Raw genomic sequence first — 16,835 nt, forward strand, 5'->3', positions numbered from 1 at the left:
GACAGAAAGCCCCCAAATGGCTGAATTTTAATTTCTTGCCATCAAAGGTTGGCATTTCTCATGCATCTGTGTTTTGTGGTGTAAGATTCATACTTGCTGTAAGAGTGCCCATAATACTTCAAATACACACACACACACACACACACACACACACACACACAGAAGATGACCAGATAATAGTAGTACTAAAAATAAAGTAGAAATATGGTCAAATGCTCACTTCCATCCTTAGGTCATCATTCATCCTGATGCAACCGGAAAGATCTGATCCTAGGTAGGGGCCAACTTTAGGGCCTGGGCACCTGACAATAGAAAGCAAAGTTCCTTATTACAGAGAGAAAGACCGAGAATTTTGGCAGATATCAAATGCTTCCCATCCCTGTCCCAACTTAACCAAATTTCTTTTTTTGTTGTTTTTTTTTAATTTTTTAAATTTTTTAATTTTTTAATAAACATATACTGTGTTTTTATCCCCAGGGGTACAGGTCTGTGACTCACCAGATTTACACATTTCACAGTACTCATCATAGCACATACCCTCCCCAGTGTCCATATCCCCACCACCCTATCCCATCCCCACTGCCCCCAGCAACCCTCAGTCTGTTTTTTGAGATTGAGTCTTTTATGAACTTAACCAAATTTCTAATTTAGCTCATGGTTTTAGTAAGATATAAGGAAAGAGCACCAACCTCTACCGGAGAGAGATTGCAAACCATAGAGAAGCTAGCCAAAAATGAAAATAAAGAATTTGCAATTCAAAGTCTTGCTTCCTCACCCTTGATACAGAAAGGAAATTTCATGGGAGTGGACAGTGCACACAAACTCCATTGACATTCTGAAACATTTCCTAAGGAAGTTGAGTCTGGATACTCAGAAAGGTGAGCACAGATGAACTTCGGTAGAGGGTCGGTGTGGGGGCAGGGATTTGCAGAGGCTCATCAGCCTTGAGGAAGAAGGAATATGCTCAAAACCAACCTAAGTTAACGTAGCAGTATATAGTAGATTCCTAAAACCTGGGAAACATTCAGCTAGCCTAACTTGTCTTTTACATTTTAGAATGGACATCAGGGGATTCAAAGAACAAGAAAAGTCGCTTCAAGAAAACTATAGAGGTATCTTTGTTTTAAAATTGCCAATTTTCAGAAAGTCAGAAGTTCCATTGTAAGAACTCCATAATAAAGACACGATGGTCTCAGATACAAAAGTCTAACTGACTAAATGTCTAGGCAATACCCCTGGGGCAAGTAATACATTGTATGTTAATAAAAATAATAAAATAAAAGTCTAGGCAATAAAAAGAGGCCACCTGTGAATAAGTATATTCCGCTCTTTTAACTTACTTGCGTCTTCTAGTCACATCCAAAGCTCCATCCTCTAATTCTCCATAGTTGGGTCTTGCACATGAAACCTGGATTCTTTTGGCTACACCTGAGAGAAGTGTCAATTCCAGTCTTGGAATTGGTGGGAGACTCTCTACATGCAAGACATCTGCAGAACAGTCAAGAATAAAACCAAAAATTTATTTCTGGTTTAAACTAGATAATAAATACACGTATATTTTTTTTATATATAATAAATATATGTGTTAATATATGTAATAATATATAAATTATATATATATAAATTATATGTGTGTGTATATATGTGTGTATATATATGTATGTACGTATACATAAAGCAGAAGTCAACTCAATTCTATTAGCCCTCCCCTTCTTTGATGCTTAGTTACATGAAGTGAAAATGCCATTTTTTTTTTTTAGGCGGAGTGGGGAAAGGGCAGAAAATAGTTGCCTAAAAGCAGCTAGAGGGGTCAACAATCTGCAGCCAGAGGGTAAAATACAGCCAGCTGCCTGTTTTTGTAAATAAAGTTCTCCTGTAACACAGACACACCCATTCATTCATTCATTCATTCCATGGCTGCATGTGTGATATCAAGTAGTTGCTGCAGAAATCACACAGCCGCCAGAGCCTGAAGGATTTACTGTTTGCCCCTGACAGAAACAGCTTTACCAACTCCTGAAGAGAAAATGGTCAGACATGGTGATGGGGACCCATTAGAAACAAAGGAAATAGGGTAACAGACCATGTGTTTTGGAGGAAACCATCTTAGGTGTTTTTTTCTGAGTATAGGAAAGAGTAATAGGAAAAAAACAGAGGCTTGGGAGTCCATCAGAAAGTTTTTGTTCAAATCCTGGTTCTGCCACATACTAGTTGTGTGCTCTTGGATACGTACCTAAGCCACTCTGAGCCTCAGCTTACTTGCTTGTGAAGTAACACGTGATCTTAGGAAAATTACTAAGTCAATATTCCTCTGTTTCCTTATCCGTCTTATCTTACATTAGCATCTTCTGGCAGGGATGTGGTGAGGATTAAATGAGGTAATAGTGACATTAAGAGCAGAGAACAGGCAACGCAGGCACTGTCGGATTGTGGTTGTGTTATTATTCCTGGGTTAGTGTGAGTAAAATATTTCTGTAAAGCCGTATGCTATTGATTGATACAAAGTGGCCGTTCCACTAGTCGTGGTAGTTGTTTTCCCTTCTCTAGTTGAAACGATCCACAGATCAGTCTACTTGCTCTTTATTTCTTCTTAACTTTATTTTGAAAACCATCCCATGTCTTTTGGTCATTTCAGAACCAGCCATTAACTTTTGCTCTCAACCACATCTCGGTTGTGATGAGAGATGTCACTATCATGAGCATTTCCTAAGATGAAATCCATTCTCCTTGACCTGACACTGAGTCATAGCTCACAATTTGACCCACAACCTGCTCCAAACTTATATTCTACTGTATCACAACCAAACTCATTCTAAACAAGACTTGTCCAGCTTCGATTCTTCTTCAAACACTTGAGGCTCTTGCATTCTTCTGTTTCATTTTGTCCTCCGCAGCTAAAACTTTTTCCACCCTTTTTGCAATTCCGAATGCAACCCATCTTTTAAGGCCTGCTTCAACTCTCATTTCTTCTATGAAGCCTTCTTGGACTTCTCTGGGCCCATTCTAACCTTCCTGATAATCTGGGAGCTATTTTAGGATTTATTCTTTATTATACAGAAATATGGGGCCTTGCACAGAGTAGGTGCTCCAACAGAAGTTGACTGAGAGAATTCAAGGATAAATATTTGAATATTCAACAACTTTTCCTGTACAAATATAATTGTGATTAATGACTTTCCATTTCAAAAAGAACCTCACCATCAGCCATGCCTGACAGGGTGGGTGGAAGGGGGGCGGCTATCCATGCTTACCTAGTGGAGGTGCATACCAGCTCGTACGGATGAAGGTCAGGAGTGTCTGATGTGGTCTTGCTTCTTGACCACTATATCGTTTATGGCAACACTGCTTCTGAACAGAAAATTAAATAGTATTATCTATTAAAGGGTATAACATATTTCATTATCTATTATCTTCATCTCCAAAGGTAGAAAGAATATCACTGGTCTAAATAACCCTGTGAGAGAGGTCAAGAAGAAAATAAATGTCCCAAGTAATAAAGCTTTCAACCTTTTGATCGAAAGCTATACCCTATGGGTAAAGTATAATTCTCATTAAAAATTACAGTTGGCGGGGCGTCTGGGTGGCTCAGTGGGTTAAAGCCTCTGCCTTTGGCTCAGGTCATGATCCCAGGGTCCTGGGATAGGACCCCGCATCGGGCTCTCTGCTCAGCAGGGAGCCTGCTTCCTCCTCTCTCTCTGCCTGCCTCTCTGCCTACTTGTGATCTCTGTCTGTCAAATAAATAAATAAAATTTTAAAAAAAATTACTTTGATAATTTAACAGAATTGTATCAATTCCCAATAATCAACACTGTCATATAAGCAAAAGTCTTGAGGATAAAGGTATGGGTGATGGGTAAGCTTAGTTTTACAATACTTCTTCATGATACCACAATCAAATAATTTAATGTATCACTGTATCATAGTATCTACTGGCATTTTGTGCCTGTGTGTGACAAGGAAGAAGAATAGGAAGGGACGCCTGGGTGGCTCAGTTGGTTCAGTGGGTTAAGTGTCCAACTCTTGATTTTAGCTCAGGTCATGGTCTCAGGGTCATGAAATCAAGCCCTGTGTTGGGCCTGGAGTCTGCGTAGGACTCTCTCACTCTGCCCCTCATCACCTGCTTGTGTTCTCTCTCTCTCAAAAGAAAAAAAAGTAAAAAAAAAAAAAAAAAAAGAGTAGGTATTCATTGTTTCATCTCATAATCTCCCAAAAGTGGTCTGGCTTAGAGTTCTAAGACAGTTACTAATACACACTGGGTTTTGCTTTCCTTTTCGACATAGTAGTGATTCACAACTGGCACTTGTTTCAAAAAGCTTCAACTTACCAGTTTTTCTTGAAATGGTTGTTGAATTCCATCTGTGCAGGACAAGGGATCACAACGAGGAAATTCCTCATCTAAACAGCTCTGTCATGAGAAAATGGTGGAGCATATTCAAAGGCAGAATGACAACAGCGTCAAGGATACAAAGTATATTACACTTAAGAGAAGATATGATGCTACCTGAGGAGGGTGGTATTGGCCAGTTTTGTCAAGGGTTTAAGGAAACAGGCTTGTAATGGTAAAAGCTTTACTGCATTTCCCCCTTGTTCTAGGAATGAAAGTCAAAGTTTGGGGACAGGAAAGGCAATGGGTTTGTCACTGAAATCTTCAGGCAGAGGCCAAAGAAGGTTGTCTGGAGACAGGTCAGTGTAGTGAAAATGGTGCCTCTGAGAATCTCATAGCAATCAAATTGTGGCCTTAGTCCAAGAGGCAGAAACATACCTAATACAATTACATTATAGAAAATTGTATCGGTGTTCCTGGTAAGATTAAAGCGTATTTAGATGTGGAGATTTTTTCCACTTCAATTTACTGTAGGGGGCTTTTAGGCACTCTGCCTGGCCTAATCTCCCACATGCATAATTCTTTTTTTTTCCTACTTAAACAGATGTGCCTGCATTATGCCTTGGGAACAGATACATGCAGACACCACCCTTCTTTCTTCCCTTCTCCAGCCCCCGCCCCCAGTGCCAACCTTACTGTTCCTTATGTTCCTCATTTATGAACAAAAAGGAGAAATTCACCAAGTAGCATAAGTGAAAGAAATACATTGAACTCTACCATGGATATATTGAGATATCCAGAAAGGAAGGAGTTAAAAGTTTAATTCAAATAGGAGGGGCGCTGGGTGGCTCAGTTGGTTAACTGTCTACCTTTGGCTCAGGTCATGATCCCAGGGTCAAACCCTGAGCCAAGCTCCTTGCTCAGCAGGGAGCCTGCTTATCCCTTTCCCTCTCCCACTCCCCCTGCTTGTGTGCTCTCTCAAATAAATAAAATCTTCTTTAAAACACACACACACATCAAAAAAATAAATAGGAGAAAAAAGATGCAGGAACCATCCCAGCCCATCTAACAGTACGCATTCAAGAGAAAGGATGTGCCTAAGACTAAAACACTGGCCCTTTGCTAATAGGTACAGTAAATTCTGAAACACTTTCTCTCTGAAAGATGTTATTAGGAGCCATTCACTAATGAGATCCCCGCTCTTTCACAGTGAAGAAGAGAACAAAGTCCACCAGAGCATTTTCTGATAAATTGGTTATTTAATTTTATGATTAAAATGATTATTATAAATTAGCTTCAAAACTTTACGCAAATTGGACCTCTTCTCCATACATATCATAAGATTTTTTTTTTTTACCTGAAATAACAAGCCATGGAGGCGTCCTTTAATTAACTTCTTTCCCAGTGACTCAGTTGTTGCTAGAAAGAGAATTCATAACGAGCTTAATAGGACAATTTGTAACCCCATTTTCCCTCAGTTCCTCTCATAAACTTTTAAGAGCTTTAAATTTGGGGTCTGAGGAAGGGAGAGAGAAAGCAGTGACTTCTGAGAATGGCGTTCTCAACTCATGTCTGGTGAGAATGGAAGAGCAGAACAAAGGCTAGAGCAGCTAACCCACGATCCCCGCTGGGCATTCCAAATTCCCCTCCACAGATGCGAGAGATGTCCTCTAGAAGTCAGAACGATTCCACCTTAACACAGTAATACACCTTAGAGGTCATTCAGTCCAACTGCCTAGAATGTAGAAATCCTCTCTCCCAGAAGCCTCTGCATGAGCTGCAAGTGAGGGATGGCAACCCCTAGAATCAGAGCCCTGTGATCCCAGAATATTATGGGTCGGTCTGAGATGACAAGAACACTGTTGTCCAGAGGATTTCAATGATAACTGGTTAGTCATGCTGGGATCAGACTCACAGGATGAGGCTCAATTCAGTATACTTTTTCATGAAATTAAAAACGTTTGTCTTTCTACTTCACTGAAATCTGCCTCCCAGTAACTTCCAATTTTTCATCTCTGGAGTAACAGAAATGAGGAAAAAAAAAACTTTTTAACTTTTTGAGGTACACAGGTACATATCACTTACCTGACAATCTACACTCCTTAAAATATAGACAAGAACCAGAAAATAGGCCCAAATCTTGTGCACCAAAATAGATGTTGGTATTCACGGCCTTTATTCCTGTGGCAATTCCTCACACTTCCACTCGTACAGTAGGCTCTGAATTTATACATGATTCTCACAAGCTCTGACGGCCTTCTCAACCCACAGATGATTAAAAACAAAAATTACATGAGGGTAGGAAGCTCTGCTAGATGGAGACATATTAATAGCCTACCATTTTTTTTTTTTAACACTAACAGCAAGGAAAATTAACAGCAAATACTCTGGTGTCCAAAACATACAGTTTTCTATCTCAATAGACTGAAGAAATTCTGAGCCATTAAAATAATACTAATATATGTGAAAAGTGCATAATCTAACAAAATTTTTTTCTAAGGAAAAAGGCTTAAAAAGCTTCAATTATATTGAAAATTACTATGTAAAATTCTATTTTGTAAGAATGTTTTTTTAAAAAATAACTTATTTCACAATTATGCTTCACATAGTGTTACTAAGCCCACTAGGAGGAAAATACTTCTTTCACAATTTCTAACATATTTAAGTAATTAATTTTTAATACTTAAAACTCTAGTAAAGATTCCGTTTTAGAAAATTCTCTCTTTTAACTGTATTAAATAAATCCTTCTCCCGACCTACATCTAAGCAGCAGCAACCAAACCTTTCAGAAGTGACCAACATCATGTTTGTGAAGGCTGTGTATCTCCAAGACACTCTCTGTGGATTTCCAAACAGGCTTGTGTTTCAGAAGAAATAATGAGTTAGTATAAGACTATCTAAATTGCCCATCTGCTTTCCCACCAGGCAATCTTGAGTTTTAGGACTAGTCCATCTCAAAACATTTAAATCGTAAACCTTATTTCAACAGATGTTTTGTGCAACGTGTAGCAACTATTTCCATATGTTCCATGAGGCAAAATACATTGCCTTATGAGCCTAATTTGCATTCACCTTTGCATTCTTTTTTATGTGTTTGGAGTTGGACCTGCCATGTCTCTAGGACATTTAGATTTTACATGGAAACAAATGAAACAATGGCCACTATATCCCCCGCTGTTGCCTTCTGCGATAGAGGATGGGACCGGGTGTCTTGGATACACTGCCTCTGAAGGAAGCTGAGATAAAACAACTGTCCAAATGACTATGCAATGAGACTGTCAGGCAAAGGCCCTACAATTAATTGGCTGTTGATAATTAAAACTTTAGGATCAGTGCAATAATAATGCTATCAATGATGGTTGACATTTATGGAACGTGAACTTTTATAACACAATGGATGTGTTATGTTCTATAAAACTGTGTATTAAAAAAAATTTAAGTTTCACTGAAAATCAGAGACCAGGAGAAAATAATTCACAATACATATATCTGTCAAAGGACTTGTATCCAAAATATGTAAAGAAATCATACAACCAATGACAAAAGGACAAATGTCCCAATTTGAAAATGGGCAAAAGATTTAGATATTTCAGGGGGGCCTGGATGGCTCAGCTGTTAAGCACCTGCCTTCGCCTCAGGTCATAATCCCAGTGTCCTAGAATCGAGTCCCCTGTCGGGCTCTCTGTTTAGCATGGATCCTCCTACTTCTTCTCCAGCTCCCCTGTGCTTGTGTTCTCTCTCTTGCTATCTCTGTCATAGATAAATAAAATCTTAAAAAAAAAAAAAAGACTTAACTATTTCACAAAGAAGATTTACAATAGTCAGTCGGCACAACAAATGAAAATCACAAGAAGATACCCAGAAGAGTGACAAAAATGGAAAAGACTGACACCACCAAGCACTGATGCTGTAGAGAAACCGGAACTCCCACACACTGCTGGTGGGAGTGTGAAATGTTACTGACCCTACGGAAAACTGGCAGTTTCTTAGTTACAGCTGCACTATGCCCTAACAACTCTGCTCGTAGATCTTTATCCCAAGTTAGGGAACAACATATGTCCACACAAATACCCATACGCAGACGATCATAACAACTTGCTCCATAACAACCCCAAATTGCAAATAATTTAGATGTCCAATAATGGGAGAAAAGATAACCGAACTGTGGAACCATTCATACAAAGAAATATGACTCTATCATGAAAAAGGCATGCCACTAATAAACACAACATATTAAGATAAACATTATGAGGGAAAGAAGACAAAAACACAAAAGTACATATTTTATATCTCAATTCTAGAAGCTAAACTAACCCATCGGTGATAAAAATCAGATCAGAGGTAGATCCTTATAGCGGTAGAGGTGGGGGAATGGCAGTGACTGGAAAGTAACACAAGGGAACTTTGTGGGGTTACAGTTCTGTGTTTCAATGCGCATTTGTAAACAATACACTTCAGGTGGTCCCTGGGTGGCTCAGTATGTTAGGCCTCTGCCTTCAGCCCAGGTCATGATCCCAGGGTCCCAGAAAAAGCCCTGTGTCAGGATCCCTACTCAGTGAGGAGCCTGCTTCTCCCTCTCCCGCTCCCCCCTGCTTTTGCTTTCTCTAATAAATAAATAAAATCTTAAAAAAATACACAAGATCTGAACATTTCGTGATATATTAACTATGCATTAATTTAAAAAAAAAAACAACTTGTTTTTTAAAAAATGACAAGAACAAAAATAACAGAGTTTATGAGATGAACTTAGGTTAGGAAGAGACCATCAAAAATGTATATGCAACATGTAACCAGAGCACTAACAAACAAAATTATAAATTATTAGTGCCTCAGAAGAGAACTTGGATCATGGAGATGTGCCTCTTAAAATGACCAAAGGCAGCCTCACAGGGTAACAGAAATGCACAACAACAAAAGCGTGGAGATTCTGGTGACATTTAAATGGCACAGCGCTGGTGGGATGCTAAGGAAATGCAGATGGATGTGGAACTCAGGGAGTGGGATTGCTAAAGTGAACGCAGCGGGGAGTACCGTCTGCCACCAGCCAGAGCTCCACAGGACTGGGCGGCTCTTCTCTGGGGGAGGACGCCCAGGTGCAGACACTTGTTTGTAATTTTAGAATAAAGCTAAAAGGGCTCCTCCTGCTTGTCAGCAGCCAAGCCAAACACTCTCTCCTTCCGTGCTGAAGGTTCTAGTTCTCCCACCAAGCCAGACCCTATTCCTAGGAAAATCATGAATGAAATGATACAGCTTCCATATTGCACTCAGGTCATTACCCACTGGCTAAAGGCCAATGAGAACGCATGCAGCAGAAACGTGCTCTAGCCAAACAGACTCTCCCGAGCACTAGCTATTGTTTCGCATTTGTTATTTATAAATTAACTACTGCGTTTTCTGGAAGCGGATACTGACACTCAGAGAGGTAAAGAGATTTGCCTAACTTTATCCAGTTTCGCTTTTGACTTAGAATCAGAACATCGGTTCTTTTAAGTTCAAATACCACGCTCTTAATCATTAGGCTATACAGCCTCCTAGATTATGTCATCCATTTCTGCCTCCTACATTTGGGAAAATTTAGGCCCCCAACCCATCAGAGCTGCTGTGCAAGATCTGATTTGGGGTTGTTCCTTTGGTCCTCAACCCAACACCTATCTTTAAGTACCTCAATCACCTCACCCCCCCCCCTTTCTTGTCTCATGTCCCTCTTGTGTACTGACTGCTCAAGACGCATGGCCATCTTCAAAGCCCTGAGGCTCTTATCTGTCCCACACTCCAAGCGCTCTATGTTAAGGACCGCAAGTTAGAAGACAGCTCCCAGAGAGATCATCTAGGTGAAAGCCTTCTCTAAAGTTGATAAGATACTAGGTTCAGATAAGGAGTTATGATATACAGGAGCTGCTCAGGCTCTCCTGCCAAGGAAATATTTATAGTTTCTAAAATATATATAATATATTATATATATATTATATATAATATTTATAGTTTCTAAAGGTAATCAGTTCCTTCCTTGTTTATTAAATCAGGAACTCAATGAAATATTTATAGTTTCTAAAATATATATATTTATAAATTATAAATTATATATATATAAAATATATATAAATATTTATAGTTTCTAAAGGTAATCAGTTCCTTCCTTGTTTATTAAATCAGGAACTCAATGAAGATTTCATGTTGGACAGGGTAAAAAGAGGATGAACTATAAAGAGGTGATCGTCTATACTAGATCAAGTGGTCGGTGTTTCATTAGATTCACTCTAATATGTTGGATAAATGCCCTAGATCTAAGAAGACTTTTGGTTTCCTTTTCAAAACAAATATCCATTTATACACCTAGGATTGCCTTTGTTAACAAGATTCTTAGATATATACATAGGTAAGGAGCAGAACAAAGAAAATATGTAAGTAACCATTCAAGAAACCCAGCAGTTCTAAGGGCACATGTCATGGAGGCTGGCGTGTTCACTTATAAGCTCATACATCAGTCCAATCCTGGCAGCCCCTGAAAACTTAGACATTACTTTTTTCAATATTAAGTTCAAGATTTCTAATCAAATGTCACGAACAACTTTCTAGTTCCAGTTCATGAACCCTGTAATTGACCTGAACACTTGGACACAATCACTGAATCCCCACCCAATTTGCTAAGGAACCATTCTTAGATGTGACCAAAAGCCATTGCCTTAAACACTTAATAAACGTAGTAAGCTAACCAGAAAGTTTCAGAAGAACTAAGTGGATTTAAGTATTTTTATGTTCTGACTCAGAATTCAAACAGCGTGTGATGGGGCGCCTGGGTGGCTCAGTGGGTTAAAGCCTCTGCCTTCAGCTCAGGTCATGATCCCAGGGTCCTGGGATCGAGCCCCACATCGGGCTCTCTGCTCTGCAGGGAGCCTGCTTCCTCCTCTCTCTCTGCCTGCCTCTCTGCCTAGTTGTGATTTCTCTCTGTCAAATAAATAAAAAATATTTAAAAAAAAAAAAAAAAAAGAGACCTCAAACAGCGTGTGATGACATGGTAACGGTGCAATGTGCCAGGATGTGTTTATGTGATAACTGTCCTACCTCACTGACATTTATGCACAGTCTATCTGGAAAATCTGCTCCGCAGAACATTTAAAAATTATGTGCCACCTAAATTTCCCTCTTGTTGCAAAGGTTGATTTTTAAGGGCATTGTTAGAAAAATCCTCGTCAGCAAATGGTCTTCAGAACAAAATCCTGATGTGTATGCCTTCTATGGGCAGCAAAAGATACAAACAAGTAAAAGAAAAAACAAACAAGCAAACAAACAAAAAAAAAAAAACAGGCAGGTTGTGAGCAACTCAAGACAGAAAGGAGGCATCTACTCTACTTTATCCAGCCAGGAAAAAATATATATATATGCATACAACCCAGGATAGCTTTCGGTAGTATTTGGACCAATGAAGTGGGAAGACAATAGCAACTTAATTATATCAAGAATGTATACTTTGGGATAAGTTACAAAAGTTGACTCTTCCAAGAAGGTATTGAAAGGAAATCAAAGGCGAGGGTGGGGTTGGGGGGAGTAGTAGGAGGAGATAAATTCTTAGTTTTATAAACTATGGGGTATAATGTTGACTTAATCAAAGATAAATATAACTGAACCCCAAAAATTCGTCCTCTAGAAACAGTGTCTAAAGCAAACATACCATAAACCAAATCTGCAATGCCTTATTATTCGTGTCTCAACAAGAACACTTCTGATCACAAGGGAATCTTCTCCAGTGCCCTCTGAGCAATCATAAAATAATGTATAGATTATGTAATTTAAAGCCTTACACTGACAGAATAAACTGGTACTTAAAATTATTGAATAATTACTAGGACATTAGAACTAGCCAAGTCATTTAAACTTTTAAACAGCATTCTCAGATAGCAGTACAATAAATCCCAAACAAACCCAGGTCTGAAAATCTCCTTCTCTAGCTTAGCTTAAGCTGATAATTCATTTGTTTGTTACCCAAATCATAATTTTGTCTAAGAAGATCATCGAGGACAGCTAGAACAAGAAGCTGGCCGAATAAAATAATTGCCTGATAAATGGTCAAATAAGCAAGCTTTATTTTGACCAAATTATGTTTCCAGAATAGAATTCATTTCTGAGTAATCTGACATCTGTCATTTGACAATTGTCTTTTCACCTAAATCCTTAGTAAACACTTACTTTCAGGTAATACAGAAAAATGACCAATATTCCAATTTTTAAAGCAAAATATATATGTAAAGAGCACATTAAACTTCAAAAAGGGTTTTCACATATTTAATATTTGATACACTGAATTTGTAAGTATTTTGCCCACCCCTAAAATTACTATGTAAAAGAAAATAGGGGGGCAGGTCCTTTTCTACCATACAATGGGCACAAGCTAGCTAATAAAATCAGGGTAAGATAGGTAAGCCATTTGCGAGTTCAAATATCCCACGCATGTAAGATTTTTTCCTTCCTTGTTTACTTTTATAGATATTGAGAACTTTAGTTTTTAAAGAAGTAACAGTCATAGACAAATCCAGCTCATAATAAAAAAAAAAAATGAAAGGGAAAGTTAGCCGTTAAAGCAGCCTACTTGGACACTAGGCAAGCCTTTCTGGAAGCCCACGATACTGCTTTCTGGAACCATTTTATTGTCATAAATGTGGGTATTAACACAGCAGCTGTCATCTACAAAAATGGCTGTAGTCTTTTTGCCCCACCTCCGAGTGGACTGAATTGGGACATAACACATATTTGCTACTCACTTTTCAGTTTTCCTGTCTTCTGCTCAAGTGTCTGGCAAGTGTTCACCAACTCGGTATTTATAGCCTGGAGATTCCGTTGTTCCAAGATTGCTTCCTCTAATTCATGCAGCAAAGACTTCGCTTTGTCACCGGCTGAGTGGGCTGCCGGATCTCGATCCTCAACCTGGACACATACGGTTAATACTGGATTTTAGCAGGGTGGCAGGGAAAGAAAGCAATTGAGCGTCCCCTGGTATTATGCACACGAAACTGAAAATGTGCTTTTCTTCTCAGGGAAGTGATAAGCCTCTACTGAACTTCTGCAATTCTGTGTTTGCATGGGCTTTGTATACCGGAGCTATCTCTACAGCGGTAAAAGTCCTGATATGTCAAGTTGCCTCTTTCTGCAAAGATGCCTCTTTCCTCAGCAGGCTGTTGACACCGCCTCTTTTACAACTCCCCCTGTACTTCCTCCGCTCACTGCTGGTCGCTGGGGACTGAACTTCACAGTTCCTCTTCGGGTTCGGTGTTTGGTTTTTTTTTCTGTTCCTCCTCCATTTTTTACTTCATGGTTTCAAGAACATCTGAGGAAACTTCCCCTTGAATGTAAAGTAGTCACAGGCTACCATACCTGCTCCTCTCTGTCCTCCGGCCATTGGCTGGTTCCTTGGACTTTCTTCCTAACAACAGCTTCCTGGTTGACAGCATCTTCTTGCACTTGTTCAAGCGCTTCTCTTTGATTCTGCCTGGAGTTTAAAAAAAAAAAAAAAAAAAAATCCAAACCACAAGCTGTCAGTGACATTTCAACTGAGAGTCACCCCTGGGAAGTTGTGACAAATTCAAACTTAAAGCACTTCCTCAGAGCTCAGAGAAAAAAGTGAAAGTATTTACATATATATATATACATGCTTAACAAATAGGGAACTTTAATCAAAGCAATTGTATTGATCTGTTGGCCCGGTACCCTCACTTCACAGACCAGGGCATTTGGTCTCCTCTTTTACACTGGGATATTCAGTTTCCCACTGGCTACATTCAACATAGTAATTAGCATCAGTCACCAAGTGCTTAGAAGATGGTACGGAAATGAGGTCACTGTGACAGGTGCAGTATTTACATATCATAGTCAGCTAGCAGTTTCAGAAAAAGAAAGGAAAAGATGAGGGAAAAGAAAAAAAAAAAAAAGAAAGGAAATAAGAGCTTTGGGTCATGACCGTGGCCTTTTCTCTTTAAGAGCTGTCAATCATGCTAAATCGTGAGCACAGGAAGCGCTGCCCCAAGCACAGATGGAACACTAGATGTTAGTATTTCTGAAAACGTGACCGAAAACTTGAACCCCCTCCCTTTCTTTTCCACTCCAAATCTCTTAGTGTTGCTATGTTACCTCTCTTTCGAGTCCAACTCTAATCCTCCAAAATTTATTAAAATGCATTTCCTCTCAGTTAGCTGATGAGATTATTTAAATCATGCTAGGTATCAATATATCAATGACTATCTGGAAACAACTTGACCTGAATAAGGGTCATATCTTTAGCTCAAAGGGATGTTAAACTTCGGGAGCTTCAAAGCAATGAGGAAGACACTGTCAGATTAAGCCTTGTGCACGCCTCTCAAACATTAACACAGTCAGAATCTCTTGGTATATATATAGCCCTAACTATAAGACGAACCACACAAGAGACAAAGATGGTCACACAGAATGCTTACCATCATGGTAAACTAGCAAACAAAATCCTAAACAAAAATAAAAAACTACCTAAACAAACAGCCTACTGAGCCCTTACAGTCAGTTTTAAATTTAAATTTCAAATTTCAAATTTGTTTTAAGTTTGGTAAGAACATTTAACATGAGGTCTACCCCCTTAATACAGGTTTAAGTGTATAATATTGTTAACTCTAGACACAATGTGGTACAGAAGATCTCTAGAATTTACTCATCTTGCATAACTGAAGCTTTATACCCGTTAAACTGCAACTCTCCATTTCCCCTTCTTCTAGTCCCTGGAAACCACCATTCTACTTTCTGCTTCTCTGAGTCTGACTATTGTAGTTACCTATAGAAGTGGTATCATGACATATTTGTCCTTCTGTAACTGGTTAATTTCACTTAGCATAATATCCTCGATTTATCCATGTTGTCACATGTGACAAAATTTCTTTTTAAGGCTGAATAATATTCTATTGATACACACACACACACACAATTATATTTTCTCTATTCATTTATTATTGATAAACATTTAAGCTCTGTCTACATCTTGGCTATTGTGAATAATGCTGTAATGAACATGGATGTGTAAAGGTCTCTTCAAATTTTTGCTGTGAATTCTTTTGCACATATATCCAGAAGTGGAATTGCTGGATCATATAGCAGTTCCATTTTTAATTTTTGAGGAAATTCCATACTGTTTACCATAGCAATTGCACTGTATTAAATTCCTACTAACTGTACAAAGTTTTAATCATTTCTCTACATCTCTGCCAACATTCAGTATCTTTTGGTGGTTATTTTTCTTCCTTTGGTTTTTAATAATAGCTTTCCCTAACAGGTGTGATTCGTTCATCATTGTGAATGACTCACTGTGGGTTTTATTTGCATTTCCCTGATGATGAATGATGTTGAGCATCTTTTCATATACTTGTTGGTCAACTGTCTTCTTTGGAAAAATGTCTATTCAAGTTCTTTGCTATTTTTAAATTGGGTTTTTGTTACTGAGTTGTTATAGTTTTTCATGTATTTTTAATATTAACCCCTTATTGGATATATGGTTTGCAAATATTTTCTTTCATTCCATAATGTATCTTATCTCTATTAATTGCTTTGCTGTTCAGAAACTTTTAAGTCTGATGTGGACCCACTTATCTAACTTTTCTTTTGTTGTTTGTGCTTTTGATATCATTGTCAAGTCCAATATTATAAAGATCTTCTCCCAAGTTTTCCTCTAGGAGTTTTACAGTTTTAGTTCTTATATTTAAGTCTTTAAATTTTGAGTTGATTTTTGTATATGGTATATAACAAGGGTTCAACTTCAGTCTTTTGCACATGACTATCCAACTTTCCCAACATCATTTGTTGAAAAGACTATCCTTTCTCCATTGTGTATTCTTGGCACCCTTATTCACAGATCATCTGGCCATTTATGCATGGGTTTATTTCTGGGCACCATATTCTGTTCCACTGTCCTTAGGCCACTACCATATTGTTTAATTTACTTTTGCTTTGTAATATGTTTTGAAATAAAACAGTGTACTACCTCCAGCTTTGTGTTTCTTTCTCAATATTGTTTTGGCTATTCAGGATCCTTTGCAGGTCCATGTGAATATTAGAATTATTTCTTTTTCTATTACTTTAAAAAATGCCAGTAGGGTTTTGATCAGTATTGCACTGAATCTGTAGATGACTTCGGGTATCATGGACATTTTAACAATATTAAGTCTTCTAATCTAGGAACACAGGATATTTTCACTAATTTGTATCTTCTTTAATTTCTTTCAGCAATGTTTTACAGTTTGTTTTTTTTAAGATTATTTATTTATTTATTTGACAGACAGAGACCACAAGTCGGCGGAGAGGCAGGCAGAGAGAGAGGAGGAAGCAGGCTCCCAGTGGAGCAGAGAGCCCGATGCGGGGCTCGATCCCAGGACCCTGGGACCATGACCCGAGTCAAAGGCAGAGGCCTTAAACCACTGAGCCACCCAGGCGCCCCTGTTTTACAGTTTTTAATGTACAAGTCTTCACCTCTTTGCTTAAGTTCATTCCTATTTTATTCTTATTG

The 16,835-nt window shown here is 38.5% G+C and overlaps 1 protein-coding gene across 1 annotated transcript in view; it reads right to left on the reverse strand.

The window, feature by feature from the left end:
- IRAG2 (inositol 1,4,5-triphosphate receptor associated 2) overlaps positions 1 to 16,835 on the reverse strand; it is a 70,456-nt gene that overhangs the window by 34,355 nt on the left and 19,266 nt on the right. The window contains exons 4-10 of the mRNA XM_046011532.1: positions 13,691 to 13,805; positions 13,081 to 13,243; positions 5,682 to 5,743; positions 4,325 to 4,405; positions 3,252 to 3,345; positions 1,341 to 1,488; positions 221 to 302 (exon numbers count right to left, since the gene is read on the reverse strand). Of these exons, the coding sequence (XP_045867488.1) occupies positions 221 to 302; positions 1,341 to 1,488; positions 3,252 to 3,345; positions 4,325 to 4,405; positions 5,682 to 5,743; positions 13,081 to 13,243; positions 13,691 to 13,805 (745 nt within the window). The remainder of the gene's footprint in view (positions 1 to 220; positions 303 to 1,340; positions 1,489 to 3,251; positions 3,346 to 4,324; positions 4,406 to 5,681; positions 5,744 to 13,080; positions 13,244 to 13,690; positions 13,806 to 16,835) is intronic.

This window comes from Meles meles, chromosome 7, assembly GCF_922984935.1.
Source record: "Meles meles chromosome 7, mMelMel3.1 paternal haplotype, whole genome shotgun sequence".
Taxonomy (NCBI): domain Eukaryota; kingdom Metazoa; phylum Chordata; class Mammalia; order Carnivora; family Mustelidae; genus Meles; species Meles meles.